Below are 18237 nucleotides of genomic sequence, written 5' to 3' on the forward strand. Positions count from 1 at the left end.
CAATTTATTCCATTNCATTTCACATAAAGGTAAGGAATAATATGAAAATAGCTCAAGAAATACACTAACAAGCAAAAATATATGGGAAAGGAGGAACATGTAGTTTTGACTTAACTGTAGAAATCAAGAGGAGACTGGTCTACATAGGAAAATGTGCATCCTGGAAAGTCAGGTGTGAAGATTTTAGAGTAGGAATCTATATGACTTGAATCTCCCCTAATTCCTGAATAAAAATGACATCTTGCGGTATTTATACTTCATGGCTCAGACACCTACCTCACTTGGCTCTATTCCTTACTCACTCTAGCTTTTACTTAAATGAGTCCAAAAAACTTGGGGATATAGCTTAAGAAGAAAAATAACCACACATAATATTCCCCTTTCTGTATCTACTTTAGACCCGGGTTTGTTACTAGAAAATTCCTGAACAAAATTTAAATAAGTCTGGCTTTGCTGAATAAAGTATCCCAGTTAATATTTAGAAAACACCCACTGTTTGGGCTAATAGCAATTGTTGGTGGTACCTATATAGAGGGATAGCTGAACAAAGTCTCTCTCTCAAAACCAGTGTTAAATCAATCTCAGGGTTGAGAGGGAAAAAAGGGGAGTCTAAAATCACAAGTGCAGACACATCTAAGATCCTTGTCCTTCAGGATCCACACTTCCTTCAGGATCTTCATCATTATAGATGTTCTCTGCCTGGCAAAAACAAGAAAAAACGGATATTTAGTAAACATGAAGGCTATTCTTTCTTTCTCTCCCTCTCTCTTTCTTTTGGTGGTGCTGGGGATTGAACCCATGGCCTTGTGCATTCGAGGCAAACACTCTACCAACTGAGCTATATCCCCAGCCCAAGACTATTTCTTTTTTTTTGTTTTCTTTTCTTTTCTTTCTTTTTTCTTTTTTTTTTTTAGAGAGAGAGAGAAAATTTTTTAATATTTATTTTTTAGTTTTCGGCGGACACATCTTTGTTTGTATGTGGTGCTGAGGATTGAACCCGGGCCGCACGCATGCCAGGTGAGCGCGTTACCGCTTGAGCCACATCCCCAGCCCCCCAAGGCTATTATTTCAAGTGAAGATTTCTAATTATTTGACTCTGCCATTGCTGGATAACTGCAGCTCTAAAGAATCTGTAATGTGCATCAATCAAAGAGTGGGTATGGCTGCATTCCTCTAAAATAGGCAGCTGGTCAAAGGTCCCTGGATTAGGACATTCCCACAAAAAAAGTTTGGATACTGCTTATCTTGATAACCAACATTCTTGAGTCCTCTCATCAGATATTAATAGCCCCAAAGTAAATACAAGCCAAGTGTCCACCAAATGATGAATGGAAAAATTATGTATCTTTAAAATAGAATATTACTTGACAATAAAAAACCACTCACATTGTATGACCCCATTTTTAATGTGTTCCAAATAGCCTAATTCATACAGTAAACGGATTGGTGGCTTCAGGCAAATTGTGTGTGTGAGAACTATGGAAATATAGAAGCGATGGCTTATGGGTATAGGGTTTCTTTTTGGGTTGATGAAAATGTTATAAAATTGGTTGTGGTGATGGATGCACAACTCTTTGAGTGTAGCAAAAACCACTGACTAATAACCTGTAGACAAATAAAGAAAAATTCACCTAAAAAGATCTTATGTCCAAATCTTGATTCGTTTTTAAAAAACTGGTCTTTCCAATTCTAATACTAACTATCCAAGGTTAGCATCACTCAACAGGTTTAAGGTTCAGTCCCATAAGACTGTCCTGTTCTCAAAAAAAAAAAAAAAAAAAAAAAGTTTTGCATGACACCCACATACATGGTTTGATAATTTGCTAAAATGATTCACAGAACTCAGAGTTTGTTATTTTTCTCCCTAGTGCGGGGGATGAAACTCAGGGCCTCATGCATACTAGGGCTGATGTATAGCCCCAGTTCCACTTTTGCTTTGTATCAGTGTTTATTATAAAGCACTTAACAGAGAACCAAATGAAAGAGATGAATAGGACAAAGCGCGGAGTAGGCTCAAAAATTCCATTAAGTCCCTGGGCATGCCACTCTCCCAGCATGTCAATATATCTACTAACCTGGAAGCTCATCAAATTACGAGTTCAATCTCCAGATTTCCCTAGTCCCCTGGCTAGTAAGTGGGAGCTAAAAAGTTCCAAATACTTAATCTACTGTTTGGTCTTTCTGATGACTAGCTTACGAGGATATTTAGAGGCTCCACCAACCTCACCTTTACATCACAAACCCAGGTGTGGTCTAAAGGTTGTCTTGTTATTCAGTGTCTTGAGCAAAAAGACAGTTACCACTTTGAATATTCCAAGCATTTCTTAGGAATTATGCTAAGAAATGAGACAAAGATGAAATATTTACTTTTTATTATATCACATTTCTAAAAAGGTAATTAAAGTAACATTTGAGAATGGAAGACGTTCTAGGCCTTGGAGGAGATGTAGTTCTATCTCCTAAACATTTCCCCAACTACTACCAATATACTTTCAAATGATAGTCTACCTACGGCAACCTATTTCACTTTCCCACCAGAACTCTTTAAAGTTTTTATGTTAATTTTGAATGGATGTATTACAAAGAGGTTAAGGTAGATTTTGGTGATACATTTCAAACATCCTTATTGTAAAAAATACAATATAGAAAATTATGAAAAAAAAATCAAGTACTGCCTAACTCGATATATTGAACACATGTGGCAGTCTTGGGGGGGGGGGGGAGGTGTGCTGAGGATTGAACCCAGGAGGGTTTTACTACTGAGCTACATCCTCAACCATTTTTATTTTTTTTAATGCTTTAAAAAAAAAAATACCTTTATTTACTTTTATGGTGCTGAGGATGGAACCCAGGGCCTCATACGTGCTAGGTGAGCGCTCTACCGCTGAGCAACAACCCCAGCCCCTAGTTTTGAGAGAAGGCCTTGATAAGTTGCTGAGGCTGGCCTTGAATGTGGGCCTGCCTCCCACGCTACTGAAATTACAGTTGGGTACTACCACACCCAGTGGAAACAGCCTCCTAAACAGAGTTGTCTCTTAGTATCCTGAGGGGGATTGCTTCCAGAACAACAGCCATCCCCGACAGGCTGCCAAAATATCTTGGTGCTTAAATCATTTATATAAAATGACATAATATTAGCATATAACCTATGCACATCTACCTGTAGATCTTAAGCCTTCTCTAGATTACAATTTCTAATATAAAGGCTGTGCATACAGAGATTATTATGTTATTTAGGGAATAATGACAAAGAAAAAATTTTGTACATGTTCAGTACATACACAATTTTTAAAAAAATATTTTAAATCCATGGCTGTTTTAATTCACCGATATGGAGGGGGCAGCCGTAGTTATACACAATTAAACACAGAACTAGAGACACAAAATATTAATATGAAGGATACTATCATGTGGTTCTTTGATCTGCCTTTTTCCTATTTAACCTTACTTCTTTTTGATACACAATATTCATAAGTACAGAGGTAGTACAATTTAATTTCAAAGGCCATAAACACAATTTCATATCTTTAATAGTACTATCCATTTTAAGCAAGTTCTGCTTATTAAAATGTTCTTTCTCATGGTTGACTCAAAAACTTTCCTCTAACCCAGCTATCCCAACTCCTCAGTTTATACCCAAAGGACTTAAAATTGGCAAACCACAGTGATGCAGCCACATCTATATTTATAGCAGCTCAATTCACAATAGCTAAACTGTGGAACCAACCTAGATGCCCTTCAACAGATGAATAGATAAAGAAAATGTGCTACATATACATAATGGAATATTATTCAGTCTTAAAGAAGAATGACATGATGGCATTTGCAGAGAAATGGATGGAACTACAGAATATTGTTCTAAGTGGAACAAGCCAGTCCCCACCCCCCAAACAAATGCCAAATGTTTCCTCTGATAAGTGCATGATGATCCATAGTGGGAGTGGGTAGGGAAGAATGAAGGAACTTTGGATTTTCAGAGGGGAGCAAGGGGAGGGGTGGGGCTGCGGGGATGGGAAAGATGGTAGAATGAGATACACATTATTCCCCACATACATTATACACTTTATATATAGTGTATACCTTATATACACTACTGGTGTGACTTTGTACCATGTACAGCCAGTGGAATAAGAAGTTGTTCCATTTATGTATGTGTCAAAATGCATTCTACTGTCATGTACAACTTATTGGAACAAATGTAAAAATAAATAAATAAAAAAGAAAAACAAAAATAACAAATGACTTTACTTCCAATCCAGAGTTCATCCTACCATATTTTACCAAATAGCAAAGTAAATGGGGTTGAGTTTGGAATGATGGACTAAATTGGAGACTATGTAAACAAGCTAAAATAAAAACTGTGTACTCTGATATAAGAACAACAAAAACTTTTTCCTCTAGAGTTTCTTCCTAGCTCTAGATCTACCTAGACACAAAAAGAGTCTTGGAATTGATTTCATTTATCATACTTCCATTAAAAAAAAAAAAAAAAGATAAAAAAGCGGTAAAATACATAACAAAATTATCATCCTAGTTGTTTTATTTGTATAGTTCAGTGGCATGAAGAACACAATGTTGTATAACAATCCAGAATGTATTTTTTACCCTTTAGTGGCCTTTTTGAGACCCAGTTCCACTAAATTGCCCAGGCTGATCTCCAAATTGTGATCCTCCTGCCCTAGTCTCCACAAGTACTGGGACTATAGATTTGAGATACCATGCCCAGGAAGAATGTGACAATTTCTTATACTACCACTATATTTATACATTAGTCATTATTTATTTATTTGGTGGTACTGGGAATTAAACCCAGGGGTTCTCTTACCACTGAGCCACATCCCTAGCTCTTTTTCTTTTATTTTTTAAACTTTGAGAAAGGATCTTGCCTAGGCTGGCCTCAAACTTACAATCCTTCTGCCTCAGCATCCCGAGAAGTTGGGATTACAGGTATGTGCCATGAATTCAGCTATCATAGTTTTAGTGCTGGGACTGAACCAGTGCCTTACTCACGTTAAGCATATGTTCTACCACTGAGTTACACCCCAAACATGAGTTTTTTCTTTTAAACCACTGGGTCCTGGGGACTGAACCCAGGGCCTTATGCACACTGATTATTTTTTATTAAATTAAGTGCTCTGAAATTTATGAAATCTGTTAACTAGACTGACAGGTGAACAGATGAAGACTCCTAGGATTCAAGTCTGGTTAGCTGAACAAGACATGGACACTAGTCAGAAAAAAGGATTGAGGAGGAAGAAAGGGGACTAAGGAGAGTGAAGAAAAGATCAGTTTTATTTGGTTGAGTTTAAAAATAACCAGTAGGGCCATCAGATGAAGGTAAAGAATAGTTAAGAGGGGCTGAAGCTGTGGCTCAGTAGAGCGCTTGCCTAGTACGTGAGGCCCTGGATTTGATCCTCAGCACCACATAAAAATAAAACAAAGGTATTAAAAAAAATTAGTTATGAAAAGGACAATGTGCATATAATCACTAACATCACATTGGGAGTAAACCAAATGGATGGCAGTCACATTAAGTATAAAATATGAAATAGTATTTATCTAAATTCTCACCCCCAAAGACCAAACACTTACCATTTGCCACACTTGCATGATATTGTCTTCTGATACAGAACAAATCACCCAAGGTTCATTGGGATTCCAGGAGAAATCAGATATCTTGGCAGTGTGACCACCATGAATAAACTATAACAGGGAAGAAAACAGATATGAAATGAGAAAGAAGACATTAAATTACAAACGATTAAAAGAAGTTACAGGCTGGGGTCATGGCTCAGTGGTAGACTGCTTACCCAGCACACGTGAGGCACTGAGTTCAGTTCTCAGTACCACATAAAAATAAAGTTATTAAAAAAGAAGTTACAGATTATTTCAATATTGTTTACTGGTTATAACATACCAATAATTCTGGTGGGCCATCTTCTGCATCTTCTGGGGATTGTTCTTCTCCAATTTTACTAGCACAAAAAGATAATTTTAGAAGTTAAAAATATTTTCCCCAAGTAACTACCTTGGGAAAGCGTAAATATAACTTCACAAAGACTAGAAAAATGAGAAATTATATCCCATCTGATTCAAACGTATGATATGTCAAGATCATTGCATTGTCATGTGTAACTAAGCAAAACAAACAAACAAAAAAACTTCACAAAGAGAGTAACTAATACAAGACTTACCTTAAATCCCAGACATTCAGTCTACGATCAGTACCACTAGAAGCCAGAATAGTCTCATTGTGAGGTGACCATTGAACCTATACAAGAATGAAGGAAACAGAAAAGACATGAATTAGGAAAACACACACACACACTCTCTAAAGTTAACAATTTAAAGATTTTGTAAAAAGGAATCAAAAGTATTAAACATTAGTTAAAAATGACAGATCTAATTTTTTATTAAAATACATTACTAGACCTAAGACATCAACTTCTCTTCTATTTCATGTTATATTTTTATTTTTAGTTGTAGATGAACGCAATACCTGTTTTTATAATTTTTTTTTGTTTTTTGTTTTTTTTAAATATGGTGGTGGGGAACAAACCCCAGTGCCTCGTGCATGCAAGGCAAGAGAGCGCTCTACCACTGAGTCACAACCCCATACCCCCATTTCATGTTATACTTTTGAAGATCACACCTCCTTCCCTCCCTCCCTCCCTCCTTTCCTTCCTTTAGTATTGGGGATTGAATTCAGGGGCACTTTACCACTGAGCCACATACCTAGTCCTTTTATTTTGAGATAGGATCTTGCTCAGTTGCTGAGGGTCTCACTAAATTGGTGAGGTTGGCCTGGAACTTTTGATCCTCCCATTTCAGCCCTCCACGTCATTGGGATTATGGGCATATGCTACTGTGCTTGGCTAAATATATTGGCCATACTTCAACCACAGTATCTAATTCTGGCCTCTAGTCAAATGTAACCCACTTCTGACCTAAGTACTAAAATAACAGATGACACACATACAAAAATTACTTTCTTAAGTACTTATATGCAACTCTGTGGTACACATAAATAAGGCTGATGACAACAATAAAAATTCCTTATAATAATGATCTTAAGTGAAGAGTTCAGACAAAATTCAACTAAATACATGCAACAATCACATATTATTTATTACTGGTTGGTAAGAAAGGTGCTGGCTCATGTTACAGAAAAGATGACATTACCGTAAACAAAGAATTTGAATAATCTTCATGCAATAATACCATTTTAAGCAAAGAACAAAGAGGGCAAAGTCAAAATATTCTTTGGAGTAAAAAATAAGGTTAAGAGACAAAGTGTACAGAACTATGCCTCACCTAAAACCCAATTAAGATGCCAGCCACATTTATCCATTAGAATTAATCTGACTGCCCTCAGGTCCTTAACAATATTTTATTATAATTTCAAAATAGGCCTTTCTTGCTATAAAAATTTAAGCCTTACAATTTAACTAAAAACTATGTAACTATACCTGTAACATATTCCTCACAAAGCCTTACCAAAAGCTTTGAACATAGTGCAACAACAAACATGTTTTTTTAGGGGCTGGGGATTAAATCCACAGGTGCCCTTACCACTCCAGTCCCTTTTTATTTTGAGAAAGGATCTCAGTAAACTGCTGAGGCTGGCCTCAAACAATCCTGAAATACATAGGTGGCCAACGAGCGAGCAGTTTGAAAAAGTAAACAAGAAAGGAAAAACAATCCCAATTCCCACAGAGAACAGTATATGCCTACTTGCACTCCCAAGTTTTCCTTTAACATCAACAAAAATTAAGCAGCAATGGCTTCTCTTACCTGAAATATTTCATCCTTATGTGATTCAAAGGAATGCAACTTAAGTTTCAGATTTCTCAGATCCCACAAGGCAACAGTCTACATGCAAAAAGAAAAGGAAAGCAAGACCAATGTATATTTTGTTTTGTTGTTTGTGGCAGTGGGGAGTGAACTCTGAGGCACTCTACCACTGAGCTACACCATGAGCCCTTTTCATTTTATTTTTGAGATAGGGTCTCACCAAGTTGCCCAGGCTAGCCTTGAACTTGCAATCTTCCTGTCTCGGCATCCTAAACAGGTTGAACTAAGAGGCGTTTATCATTGTACCCAACAAATGTTTTTATTTTTTTTAAAAAAAAGAAAACCCATTAACTCAAACTAACTCTGCACATTTAAAATGTAAAGAGATTCACAAATGTATTGTTTTTAAAAAAAATTGTTATTTATTTATTTTTTGGGGTGGTGCTGGGGATTGATCCCAGGGCCTTGTGCATGGGAGGCAAGGACTCTACCAACTGAGCTATAACACCAGCCCAACGAATTTATTCTCTTAGAACAAGTCAAACTTACCTTATCAGCTGATCCTGTGGCAAGTATGAACTCACTATAAGGATTGAAAGAGAGGCAGTTCACTTCAGCAGTGTGAGCATCTACTGAGTGGCTTGGTTTGGAAGTATTGTTTGAACGAGTATCCCAACTTTAGTGGAAGGGGGGGAAAAAAGCAAAGAGAAAAGCTTTTGAAAAAGCTTACTAAATATAAAAAATAAGATAAAATATAAGAATAAAACAACAACAACAAAATACAATGGGTTCTACTCACATCATAAGTTTCTGATCGTCAGCAACTGACCCAAACAGGGACTCATGGAGCAGATGCCAGGAAACATCTTCTACTACTGCTGTATGCCCTGTAAAGATGGTCTTCGCATCGACCACTTTTCCTTCCTTTGGGACGGCACTGATATCCCATAGGCAGATGGTCTTAAATGTAAAATTAACCATTATGTAAGAGTCTCACCTTCCCACAAATCCCAAAAAAAGAAACCAACTGGTAACTAGCCCAGATTTGCTTCAAAATTGGAAGGATACGCACATGGTCATCTGAAGCACTAAGTAAGTGCCCACTGAGATTTGGGTTCCAAGAAAGCCCATACCCTTCCTTCTGATGTCCACGGAGACGCAAGTCTGGGTTGCACTCTCCAGAAGGGTCTGCAAAGTAACAGACACATGAAGATGACTAAGTTCACTGTTACTATGGGTTTACTAAACAAAATGAAATGTTGAGCATGATGCCTAAAGCTCCTAACATTTATAAAAAATACAGTAATCATTACGACCAAAGATAAAATGCTTAAGCTTCACCATCATCATTCTGTTTATTCTATTTTAAAAAGGATTTTTTCCACTAAAGGAAAAAGTGTGGAGGAAAATACTCACACATATTATCACTATAAATTATAGGATGTTAAATTATACAGATGATGAGAAATTAAAACCCTGAACAAGCAGAATCTGTGTATTTGAAGAGAAAAGGGGAGGTACCTGACCTGGTTTAGAAGGATGTTTTGTATAGTCAAAAACAAGAACATCACTGGATGGAGTCTTTGTTGCAATGATGCAAGGGTTCTGGGGCATATAACGAGCCCTATTTACTTCTCCTTCATGGTTGATCTTGATTTCTATTTCAATTTTCCCACTAACTGAGCCAAAACCTCCAAATTCTGTAAATAAAAATAAATTGCAAGTAAGGGTGAGAAACAAAACATTCTGCTTGGGTTACACAGAATATGAAGACATAGGCAAAGCCTTTTATCAGTAAAATAGTATATTAGACATTTGTTAGCAATATACAGTGTTTTCATTCTCATCTGACATCAGATATGTTGCTAAATGCCTAATAAGAATTACATTGCTAGGCATGGTGGCACACACCTTTATTCCCAGCAATGCAGGAGGCTAAGGCCTGAGGATTCCCACATTTGAGACTGGCCTCAACAACTTAGTAAGAAATCAGAAATAAAGAAAATAAAGAAATAAAGAAAATCAGAAATAAAGGCCTGAGATGTAGTAACATGCATCTGCTACAGGGTTTACTCTCAGTAGAACAAAAACACCACCCTGGCCCAAAACAAACAAGTCAAAGCATTTTATTAGTATTTGAAGTTAAGAAAAACTTTCACCTCAAAAGGAGGTTCTTCATAAACACTTTTCAAATCTCATTTAAAGTACAAATAAGAGGGCTGGGGTCGTGGCTCAGTTGGAGAGCACTTGCCTCGCACGCATAAGGCACTGGGTTTGATCCACAGCACCACATAAAAATAAATAAAAAATAAAGATATTGTGTCCATCTACAAATAAAATATCATTAAAAAAAGTATGCCAAATAAACTTGGTACTATTTTTAAAAAATATTTTTAGTTGTAGATAAACACAATATCTTTTTTTATTTTCATGTGGTGTTGAACCCAGTGCCTCATACCTGTTAGGCAAGCATTCTACCACTGAGCCACAACCCCAGCCCTAGTCAATTTTATTTATTTTGGGACAGGATCTAAGTTGCCCAGACTGGCCTCTAACTTGCTATTCCCCTGCTTCAGATGAATCACTGGAATTATAGGTGTGTGCAACCACAAGAGGCTAATAGTTCCATTATCTTTGTTTTTGGTACTGGGGATTGAACTGGGGGTGCTTAAACACTGAGACACATGCCTAACCCTTTTCTCCATTTTATTTAGACAGGGTTTAGCTGAGTTGCTTAGGACCTTGCTAAGTTGCTAAGTCTGGCTTTGAAATCGCAGTTTACCTGCCTCAGTCTCCCAAGCTGCTGGATAACAGGTGTGCACCACTGCGCCCAGCTCCATTTTCTTAACTCCTATTTGCCTTCAATTTTTCAGAACCTCAAATATCCATAAAACAAAGAAGATGTAAAAAGTAATAGATGAGGGGCTGGGGACATAGCCCAGTTGGTAGAGTGCTTGCCTCACATGCATAAGGCCCTGGGTTCAATCCCCAGGCACTACCATAAATAAATAAATAATAGATGAACCAGGTGAAATGGCACACACCTGTAACCCCAGCGGCTGGGGAGGCTGAGGCAGGAGGACCACAAGTTCAAAGCCAGCCTCAGCAATAGGGAGGCGCTAAGCAACTTAGTGAGACTCTGTCTCTAATAAAATTCAAAATAGGACTGGGGAGCTGGCTCAGTGCTTGAGTGCCCCCAAGTTCAACCCCTGGTACCAAAAAAAAAAAAGTAATAGATGAAACTGCTGTCAATAATATTGCTACACAGGTGTTACTCTTTGAAGGACAAAAGCTTCTCAGAAAGCAAAGATGTAAATGGGTAACATTGTTGGCCTTAGATAACTTTCAGCTTCAAAATAACTTTTGTAAGTTTTGAGCATATGTTTCAAAACAAGGTTAAAAGCCCAATAATAAAAGTTTAAAGACTAAAGGAGAAGAAAAAAATACATTAACTAATTTTATTCCAAAAACTTGTAACAAAAAGGAAGGCAAAATAAGGTGTGTCATCATAAGAAACTTTCAGTCTAAGCACACAGTGGTTAAGTACATAAATGTAGAGAATTACCACTACAAAAAAATAAATAATTAAAAAAAAAAATAGCATAATTGTCAGAAAAGTGGCACCATTCAGGGAAAAGGAAAAGCTGGCAGCACAGAGCCCATAGAACAAGGGTTATTTCAGGATTGGACATACATGGGCCTCACTGTAAAACAGTGGCAAGAATTCAGCTTAGAGAATTCAAAATTTGTATTTTGTTTCTTGGTATTGGGGATTGAACATGGGGTGCTTAAACACCGAGCTATGTCCCCGGCTCCTTTTTCTATTTTGAAACAGGGCCTAGCTATGTTGCTGAGGTTGGTTTTGAACGTGTATTCCTCCAGCCTCAGCCTCTAGAGCCCACTGGGATTACAGGTGTGAACCACCACACTCAGTTCAAAATTGAGTTTTAAAGGTCTAGGATTCAACTGGGTATGGTGGTTCGCACCTATAATCCCAGCAGCTCAGGAGGCTGAGGCAGAAGGATTGCAAGTTCATGGCCACCCTCATTAACTCAGGAGGCCCTAAGCAACATAGTGAGACTTTCTCAAAATAAAAAATAACAAGGGTTAGGGACATAGCTCAGTGGAACAGCACCTCTGTGTTTAATTCCAGGTATGAAAACCCTCCCTTCCAAATAAAACAACCACCCTCCCCACCCCACCCCCAAAAAAACCCTAGTATTTTTTTTTTTTTTATTTTAGTGTAGTGCTAGTAATTGAATCCAGGGCCTTGCACATGCTAAGAAAGCACTCTACCAATGAGTTACATACCCAGCCCTATGTATTTAATGTGATTAGAGAAACAAAAGGATCATCAGTTTGAGGCCTGTTCCAGCAATTTAGCAACATCTTTATCTTGAATAAATAAAAACTAGGGGTTCCTAGGTTTATCCGCATGAGGATCAGTTGATTTATTCGGGGTTTACTGTATATATTACTGGCTCTTTCTCTCTTTTTTTTTTAACCTGTTCTTCAAATATGAAGTGTTAGAGGATAAGGTCTCTTCAAAACAAAAGGAAATTTGATGCCACTCAAAGGGAATATAAGCTGCGCATGCTGTGTCCACCTGTAATCCCAAAGGCTCAGGAGGCTGACAGCAGGATTACAAATTCAAGGCCAGCCTCAGCAACTTAGAGAGGACTTGTATCAAAATAAAAAGAGCTGGGGATGTAGTGATAAAGTGCCCAGTACTTAAAAAAAAACACATACGAGTGTTCTGCTAATCACGAGAAATCTAAGAAACATTAAACATCTAATATTTATGAAAGTGTTCTATCATCTAAGCTACATTCCCAGCCCACTTAAAAAATTTTTTTTTGAGATAAAGTCTAAGTTGCCCAGGCTGGTCTCAAATTTAAGGATCCCTCAGCTGCAGCCTACCAAGTAGCTGGGATTAGAGCATGCCACTATGCCCAGTATCAACTTGTTTTTCACTGTTGCCTAGCTACAAAACCTTAAAGATAATTTTTCCCGTACCTGATGAATATGTAATACCACAAATATCCAATATGTCTGAATATGTGCTAAGTACTTTATACGTTCAATGAGCAATTTACACTCACCCAAACCCATGAACCATTTTTTATCTGCTTAGAGAGAATATCTCCCCTGATGAGAATGCACAGAAATAATGTTGGTAGATTTCTGGTTCTTTCAATGGTAGAAATCCCCTCATTACCAGTTTAGTAGTGGGAAGTTTACAGAAAAGATACAGAACGAGTATGCGTTGAGTAGTTCTTCTATACTGCAAACTTAGCTCTCCCAAGCATAAATCTTATTTCTAACTTGAGGCTACTTTATCAAATTGGTATCCTTTTACAATAAATAATTCAATGATATGAAAGATAACCATGTGTCAAATTCTTTCGTTTAAGATTCCTACCTCCTTTCTCACTGTCGTAGTGTGATGCATCAAATTGAGCATCATCATTGGGGAGCTGTACACTGGCTATCACAAGGTGGTTTTGCTCATCGGATGTGTGTGTCCCCAGGACAAGTCGATGAATGCTGAAATCTTTTCCTTCTGGTCTGTAACAGCAATAAACAGTCAATATTCAAATTACTACCATCAAGAGAGACTACAAACAGTTATGGAGACCCACTTTCTACATTTACTGCATCTTCCATAAGGTGAAATACAGAGAACAATATAATTCCTAATTTATTTTATTTGTACGTTTTTCTAATGTGGTGCTGAGGATCAAACCCAGTGTCTCCCACGTCCAATGCAAGTGCTCTGCCATTGAGCTACAGCCCCAGCCCAAAATTTTTTTAAAAACTATTTTTAGTTGTTGATGGACCTTTATTTATTTATATGCACTGTTGAGAACTGAACCCAGTGCCTCACGTGCTAGGCAAGCGCTCCACCACTGAGCCATACTCCAAGCCCTAGCACCTAATTTTATAAGCATCTCTAACTTGTTTTAAAATTTAGAATTACTCTGGAGAAAAAGTTTAAAAGAATAAAAAATGAACTATGTACTCTTTACAATGGGCTAAAAGGAAAGAAAACAGGGGTTGGATACACTAATACTTAATTTATTAAAACCTTTGTTTAAAAGGAGGGGCTGGGCACAATGACATGCCTGTAATCTCAGCTAGAAGGATCACAAAGAAAATCCAGGTGTGGTAGTGCCCACCTGTTACTCCCAGAGACTTGGGATGCTAAGGCAGGATGATTACAAACTCAAAAACAGCCTCAGCAAATCATCAAAACCCTGTCTCAAAACAAAACAAAATGTAGCCCAGTGACAAAGTACTCATGGGTTCAATAAATCCCCACTACCCACCCCCACCAAAAAAAAAAAAAAAAAAAGATAGGAAAGGAGTAGCTTGGGGTATAGCTTAGTGGAAGACCTTAGCATGTGCAAGGTCCTGGGATCAATCTTCAGCACCTCAGACCCACCCTAAAAAAGGTAAACTAGGGATGGGGCTGGGGCCACATTGCCTAGCACATGTGAGGCACTGGGTTCAATCCTCAGCACCACATAAAAATAAATAAAATAAAGGCTCAACTACAACTATGTGCAAGTACAACAAAAAAATAAATATTAAAAAATAAAATTTTTTAAAAAAGAACTAGGGATGTGACTTAATGGTTAAGCATCCTTGGGTTCAATCCCCAGTACCAAACAAACAAAACAAAAACCTGGAGGCAATTAGGCAGTCATGTACACAAATAACTAAATATTAGGCAATATATACTATATGAAAGGCACACAAAAATATGGGAGTTTAAGCTGGGAATGGACGCATCTCCAAAAATCTCAGTTACTCAGGATGCTGAGGCAGGAGGATTCCAAGTTTGATGTCAGCTTTGGCTACATAGAGACACTCAAAGTAAAAATTTAAAAATGGCTGGAGTGGTAGAGTGCTTCTGGGTTAAATTTCCAATACCACCCAAAAAAGTAAAGAAATAAAATATGCAGCAATCTAGATTATCTCAGGAAATAAGGAAGCATTCTGGAAGAGATGCTAAGATTACAGATACCATGTTAGCCATTTTACATACAAAATTTAAACACCATAATAATACTATGAATATTATTCCAACTTGAAAACAAAGATATCTGACATTGAGGAAAATTAAGCAATCTCTAAGATCACACAACTACCAAGTTAACAACTGGGATAAAATTCCAAATGAAAAGCACAATGGGAGAGAAACCTATAAAGTAGATAAAAACCAGAATCTTTATTGTTTTGAATGTCAGTTTTAAGGAATTCTAAATTCCATACTGTAGGGAACAAGAAATCATGGAAAGTTTCTAAGCAGTGACATTAATATCATTTGTCTCCTCAGAAGGATTAATTTAACAATGTAAAACAGAGGTTCTTAAAAGTACAGTACTAAGGGCAATAGAACCAGCATCAGCATCACCTGGGAACTTGTTAGAAATGCAAATTCTCAAAATCTACTCCAGATCAAATAAATCAGATATTCTGGAAGGTGGGACACAACTGTTTTCTAAGACCTTCAGCTGATTATGTTGCATATTACAATATGAAAACTCCTGGTCTCAATGAGACAGATGCAACACAATTAGGATTTATGAGGGCTTATAAATGACTCCCTGTCAACTGGGTAAACAAAACATAAATGTCAAAAAGTCAAATATGGCCAGGCACGGTGGCACATGCCTGTAATCCCAGCGACTTGGGAGGCTGAGACAGGAGGATCGCAAGTTCAAAGCCAGCCAGCCTCAGCAAAAGCAAGGTGGTAAGCAACTCAGTGAGACCCGGTCTGTAGTTAAAATACAAAAAAAAGTAATAGGACAAAGCTAGGGTGGAACCTCCAAGAAATGAATTATTCTGTTCAGAACATGTCAAACTGAAGAAATCAATAAATAAGATACTTGAGGCACCAGTAGGAAGCCAAATAACACAAAACATTACCTGGAAGGGCTCAAAAATTAGATCAAGACACACACACACACACATATATATGTATACATACATACATACACATATATATATACAGGATCACTGAATCCCAGAAATTATACAATTTAGCACATAAATATAGTAAATATGACATTACTATTCAAATATTTTTCTCACCAAGTTTTTAAAACTCCCAACAGAAACGACTACTTATCTTGAACTCCAAATACTTCCAACAATCATTGATCAACTGAACGCGAGAATGCCCAATCAGGATAAAGAAGCTTCAAGTTCTAAATTTCTATATAGATACTAAGGTTTTTTATAATATCTCTAGCATACATTTCCCCATTTTTCCTTATGCCACTGTAAAGGAAGCAGCTTCATTCTTGAAAGAATATGGTTATTTAATACAAAATAATTTTTGAATGTTATTCTGAAAAGTGAAGCAATTATAACAGGCACTTGTTTTTCTTTTTTTTTTTTTTTTTGATGGTACTGAGGATTGATCTCAGGGACATTCTACTGTTGAACTGTACTCCATCATTTTTATTTTTTTGAGACAGCATCTCATATTCCCAGACTGACCTAAAATTTGTGATCCTCCTGTATCAGCCTCCAGAGCCCCTGGGATTGCAGGCATGTGCCATGGTGTCCAGGTAGGTACAGCACATACCAATCATCTATATCCACCATATCTTTGCACTGTTACTTCCTTCTAAAAGTCAGTCCCGATACTCCAAAGTTGAGGTATATTTTTCTTGCTCTGATCACATCTGTGCCACTCTTGTCATAATTCTGATTTATTTGTGTCCATCGATATGTGGACCCTAGCAGAGCCTCAATAAATGCAAGCTAAACTAAATGATATGCTATCCCCTATATCAGAGGCAAGCTACCTGGGTAAGAAATATATGTGAGGGCTGGGGACATAGCTCAGTGGTAGAACATCCCTGAGTTCAATCCATAGTACTAGGGGGAAAAAAAGAATATACGCGATCAGTCTCATAATCCTCACTATGCCCAACACCCAACTTCCTTTTATGAAAACCATATTATGGGGCCTGGGGCTATAGCTTAATGGCAGAGCGCTTGCCTAGCATGCATGAAGCACTGGGTTCAATCCTCAGCACCACATATAAATAAACAAAATAAGGGCATTCTACAACTACAAAAATTTAAAAAAGAAAGGAAGGAAGGAAGGAAACAAACCATACTATGACACCTCCAGGTATTTTTTTTGTTTTGTGTCCTAGGTCATTAAGGATCCAGCCCAGGGTCTTCCTGGATGTGATCTACCAATGAAGTATTTATCTCCAGCCTCCATCAAGGATGTTTTCTAAGTATCCTAATTATCTTTCTATAATTGTTCTCATTCTACATTGCTATAATTACCAGTTGACATCTATCTTTTCAACCAGACCACGTATTGTTTATAGGTAGGTCCCATATTCCTCTTTGCATTAAGCAGCTATGGACTGTAAAAATTCATTCGGTTTGTTGAAGGCATTGAACTTAGACTGCTTACTGAAAGTTATCAAGTTTTGTAATTTGGTCAATTACAGTTGTAATACGGCTATTCAATTCAGTATCACAAAAAGAAAATACCAACATATTTTTCTCTCTCCAGGTAAATTCCAAAATAATTTACATTTTGCCATATTTTCCCCCCATAGATCAAAAAACGTCACTAATAGGCTTTGATCACGTGCCCTCTTCAAAGGACTGGAGAAATCAAAGTAACGTTCAAGAGATTCATGTCACCTGGTTACATCTGGAAGCCACTGTGCTGTTAGGCTGGGCCACTCCAGAGCATGGGTCATCACCAAATCATAAAGAAAAGGGGTGTTCTTTTTCCATATTTTGTACTCCTCGTTGATCACACGTTCTTCCACTGCATCGTCAAAGGCTGCTAAAATTTTTAAAACAAATTAAGTTAGAGAACAGAAACGGAAAACAAGTAAATCTCTCCAAAGCTACCAGCGGCTTCTTCCCTCCAGACCCTGGAAAGGAGGGTTGTGTCCGGTGTTCCCAGGAGCAGTCACCAAACAACGCCGCCCTCTACCTCCGCGGGCCGGAAGTCCCCGGCTATCCCAGCCAGCACTCCGTTACCCATTCGAGGCGACGGCGCAAGGCCTTCGAAGCACGCTTGCGCGAATAGTCTGGAAGACCGGCGAAGAGGCGCGTCACCGGGCCTTGGGTAGGGAGCGAGGCAGGCGGGCCCGGGAAATAGGCTGAGTGGCCGACAGGGAGTGTGAGGAGGGACGCACACCCCTAGGCCTCCCACTGCCAGCTTCGCTCCGCGGTGACGGGCTTCGGCTCGTGAGAAACTGGAGCGCCGTTAGCCCGCCCCGCGGGGAGCTCCCTCCACACGCCAGCGTTGCTGGAGCTTCGCTCGGCACCATTGGGCCTGTCGCCGATGTTAGGCCGTATGGAGGCCGCAGCGTAGCCCAGACACCCGCCGCCCTCACGGGGCGTCTCAGGCACCCTCACCTTCCTTGTCGGCCATGGCGGCAGGAG

The 18237-nt window shown here is 38.3% G+C and overlaps 2 protein-coding genes and 1 non-coding gene across 5 annotated transcripts in view; 1 reads left to right on the forward strand and 2 right to left on the reverse strand.

Annotated features, from left to right (window-relative positions):
* Positions 1-339: 339 nt before the first annotated feature.
* Rbbp4 (RB binding protein 4, chromatin remodeling factor) lies at positions 340-18231 on the reverse strand. Of its 2 annotated transcripts, none has more exons than XM_048815827.1 (12): positions 18211-18231; positions 17482-17626; positions 13217-13362; positions 9321-9494; positions 8867-8982; positions 8594-8754; positions 8344-8470; positions 7795-7872; positions 6195-6271; positions 5918-5975; positions 5593-5703; positions 340-699 (listed from the first exon to the last, which is right to left on the reverse strand). In XM_048815827.1, exons 1-12 carry the CDS (start codon positions 18224-18226, stop codon positions 634-636), a joined length of 1275 nt encoding a protein of 424 aa, XP_048671784.1. In that variant the 5' UTR covers positions 18227-18231; the 3' UTR covers positions 340-633. The 2 variants fall into 2 exon arrangements, with proteins under 2 accessions (XP_048671784.1, XP_015340803.1); XM_015485317.2 differs by having other exon boundaries at positions 17482-17629.
* Positions 776-848, reverse strand: Trnas-cga. The gene has a single exon. It is a non-coding gene; the product is annotated as a tRNA-Ser (tRNA).
* The window catches only part of Zbtb8os (zinc finger and BTB domain containing 8 opposite strand), a 34010-nt gene continuing 16735 nt past the window's right edge, over positions 963-18237 (forward strand). Inside the window, exon 1 of one of the 2 annotated variants that reach the window (XM_048815828.1) lies at positions 963-1017. In XM_048815828.1, the coding sequence (XP_048671785.1) occupies positions 1011-1017 (7 nt within the window). In that variant the 5' untranslated portion in view covers positions 963-1010. Of the gene's footprint in view, positions 1018-17825; positions 17918-18237 lie in introns of those variants that run through there. The other variant, XM_015485322.2, reaches the window with a different exon arrangement.

This window comes from Marmota marmota, unplaced genomic scaffold (assembly GCF_001458135.2).
Source record: "Marmota marmota marmota unplaced genomic scaffold, marMar, whole genome shotgun sequence".
Classification (NCBI taxonomy): domain Eukaryota; kingdom Metazoa; phylum Chordata; class Mammalia; order Rodentia; family Sciuridae; genus Marmota; species Marmota marmota.

Excerpts from the sequence above, each read along its gene's own strand:
- Rbbp4 (XM_015485317.2), bottom strand. Across the intron at positions 9,495-13,216 it reads CTACGACAGTGAGAAAGGAG|AATTTGGAGGTTTTGGCTCA; the intron begins GTAGGAATCTTA and ends TTTTATTTACAG. Across the intron at positions 8,471-8,593 it reads GACGATCAGAAACTTATGAT|TTGGGATACTCGTTCAAACA; the intron begins GTGAGTAGAACC and ends CTTCCACTAAAG.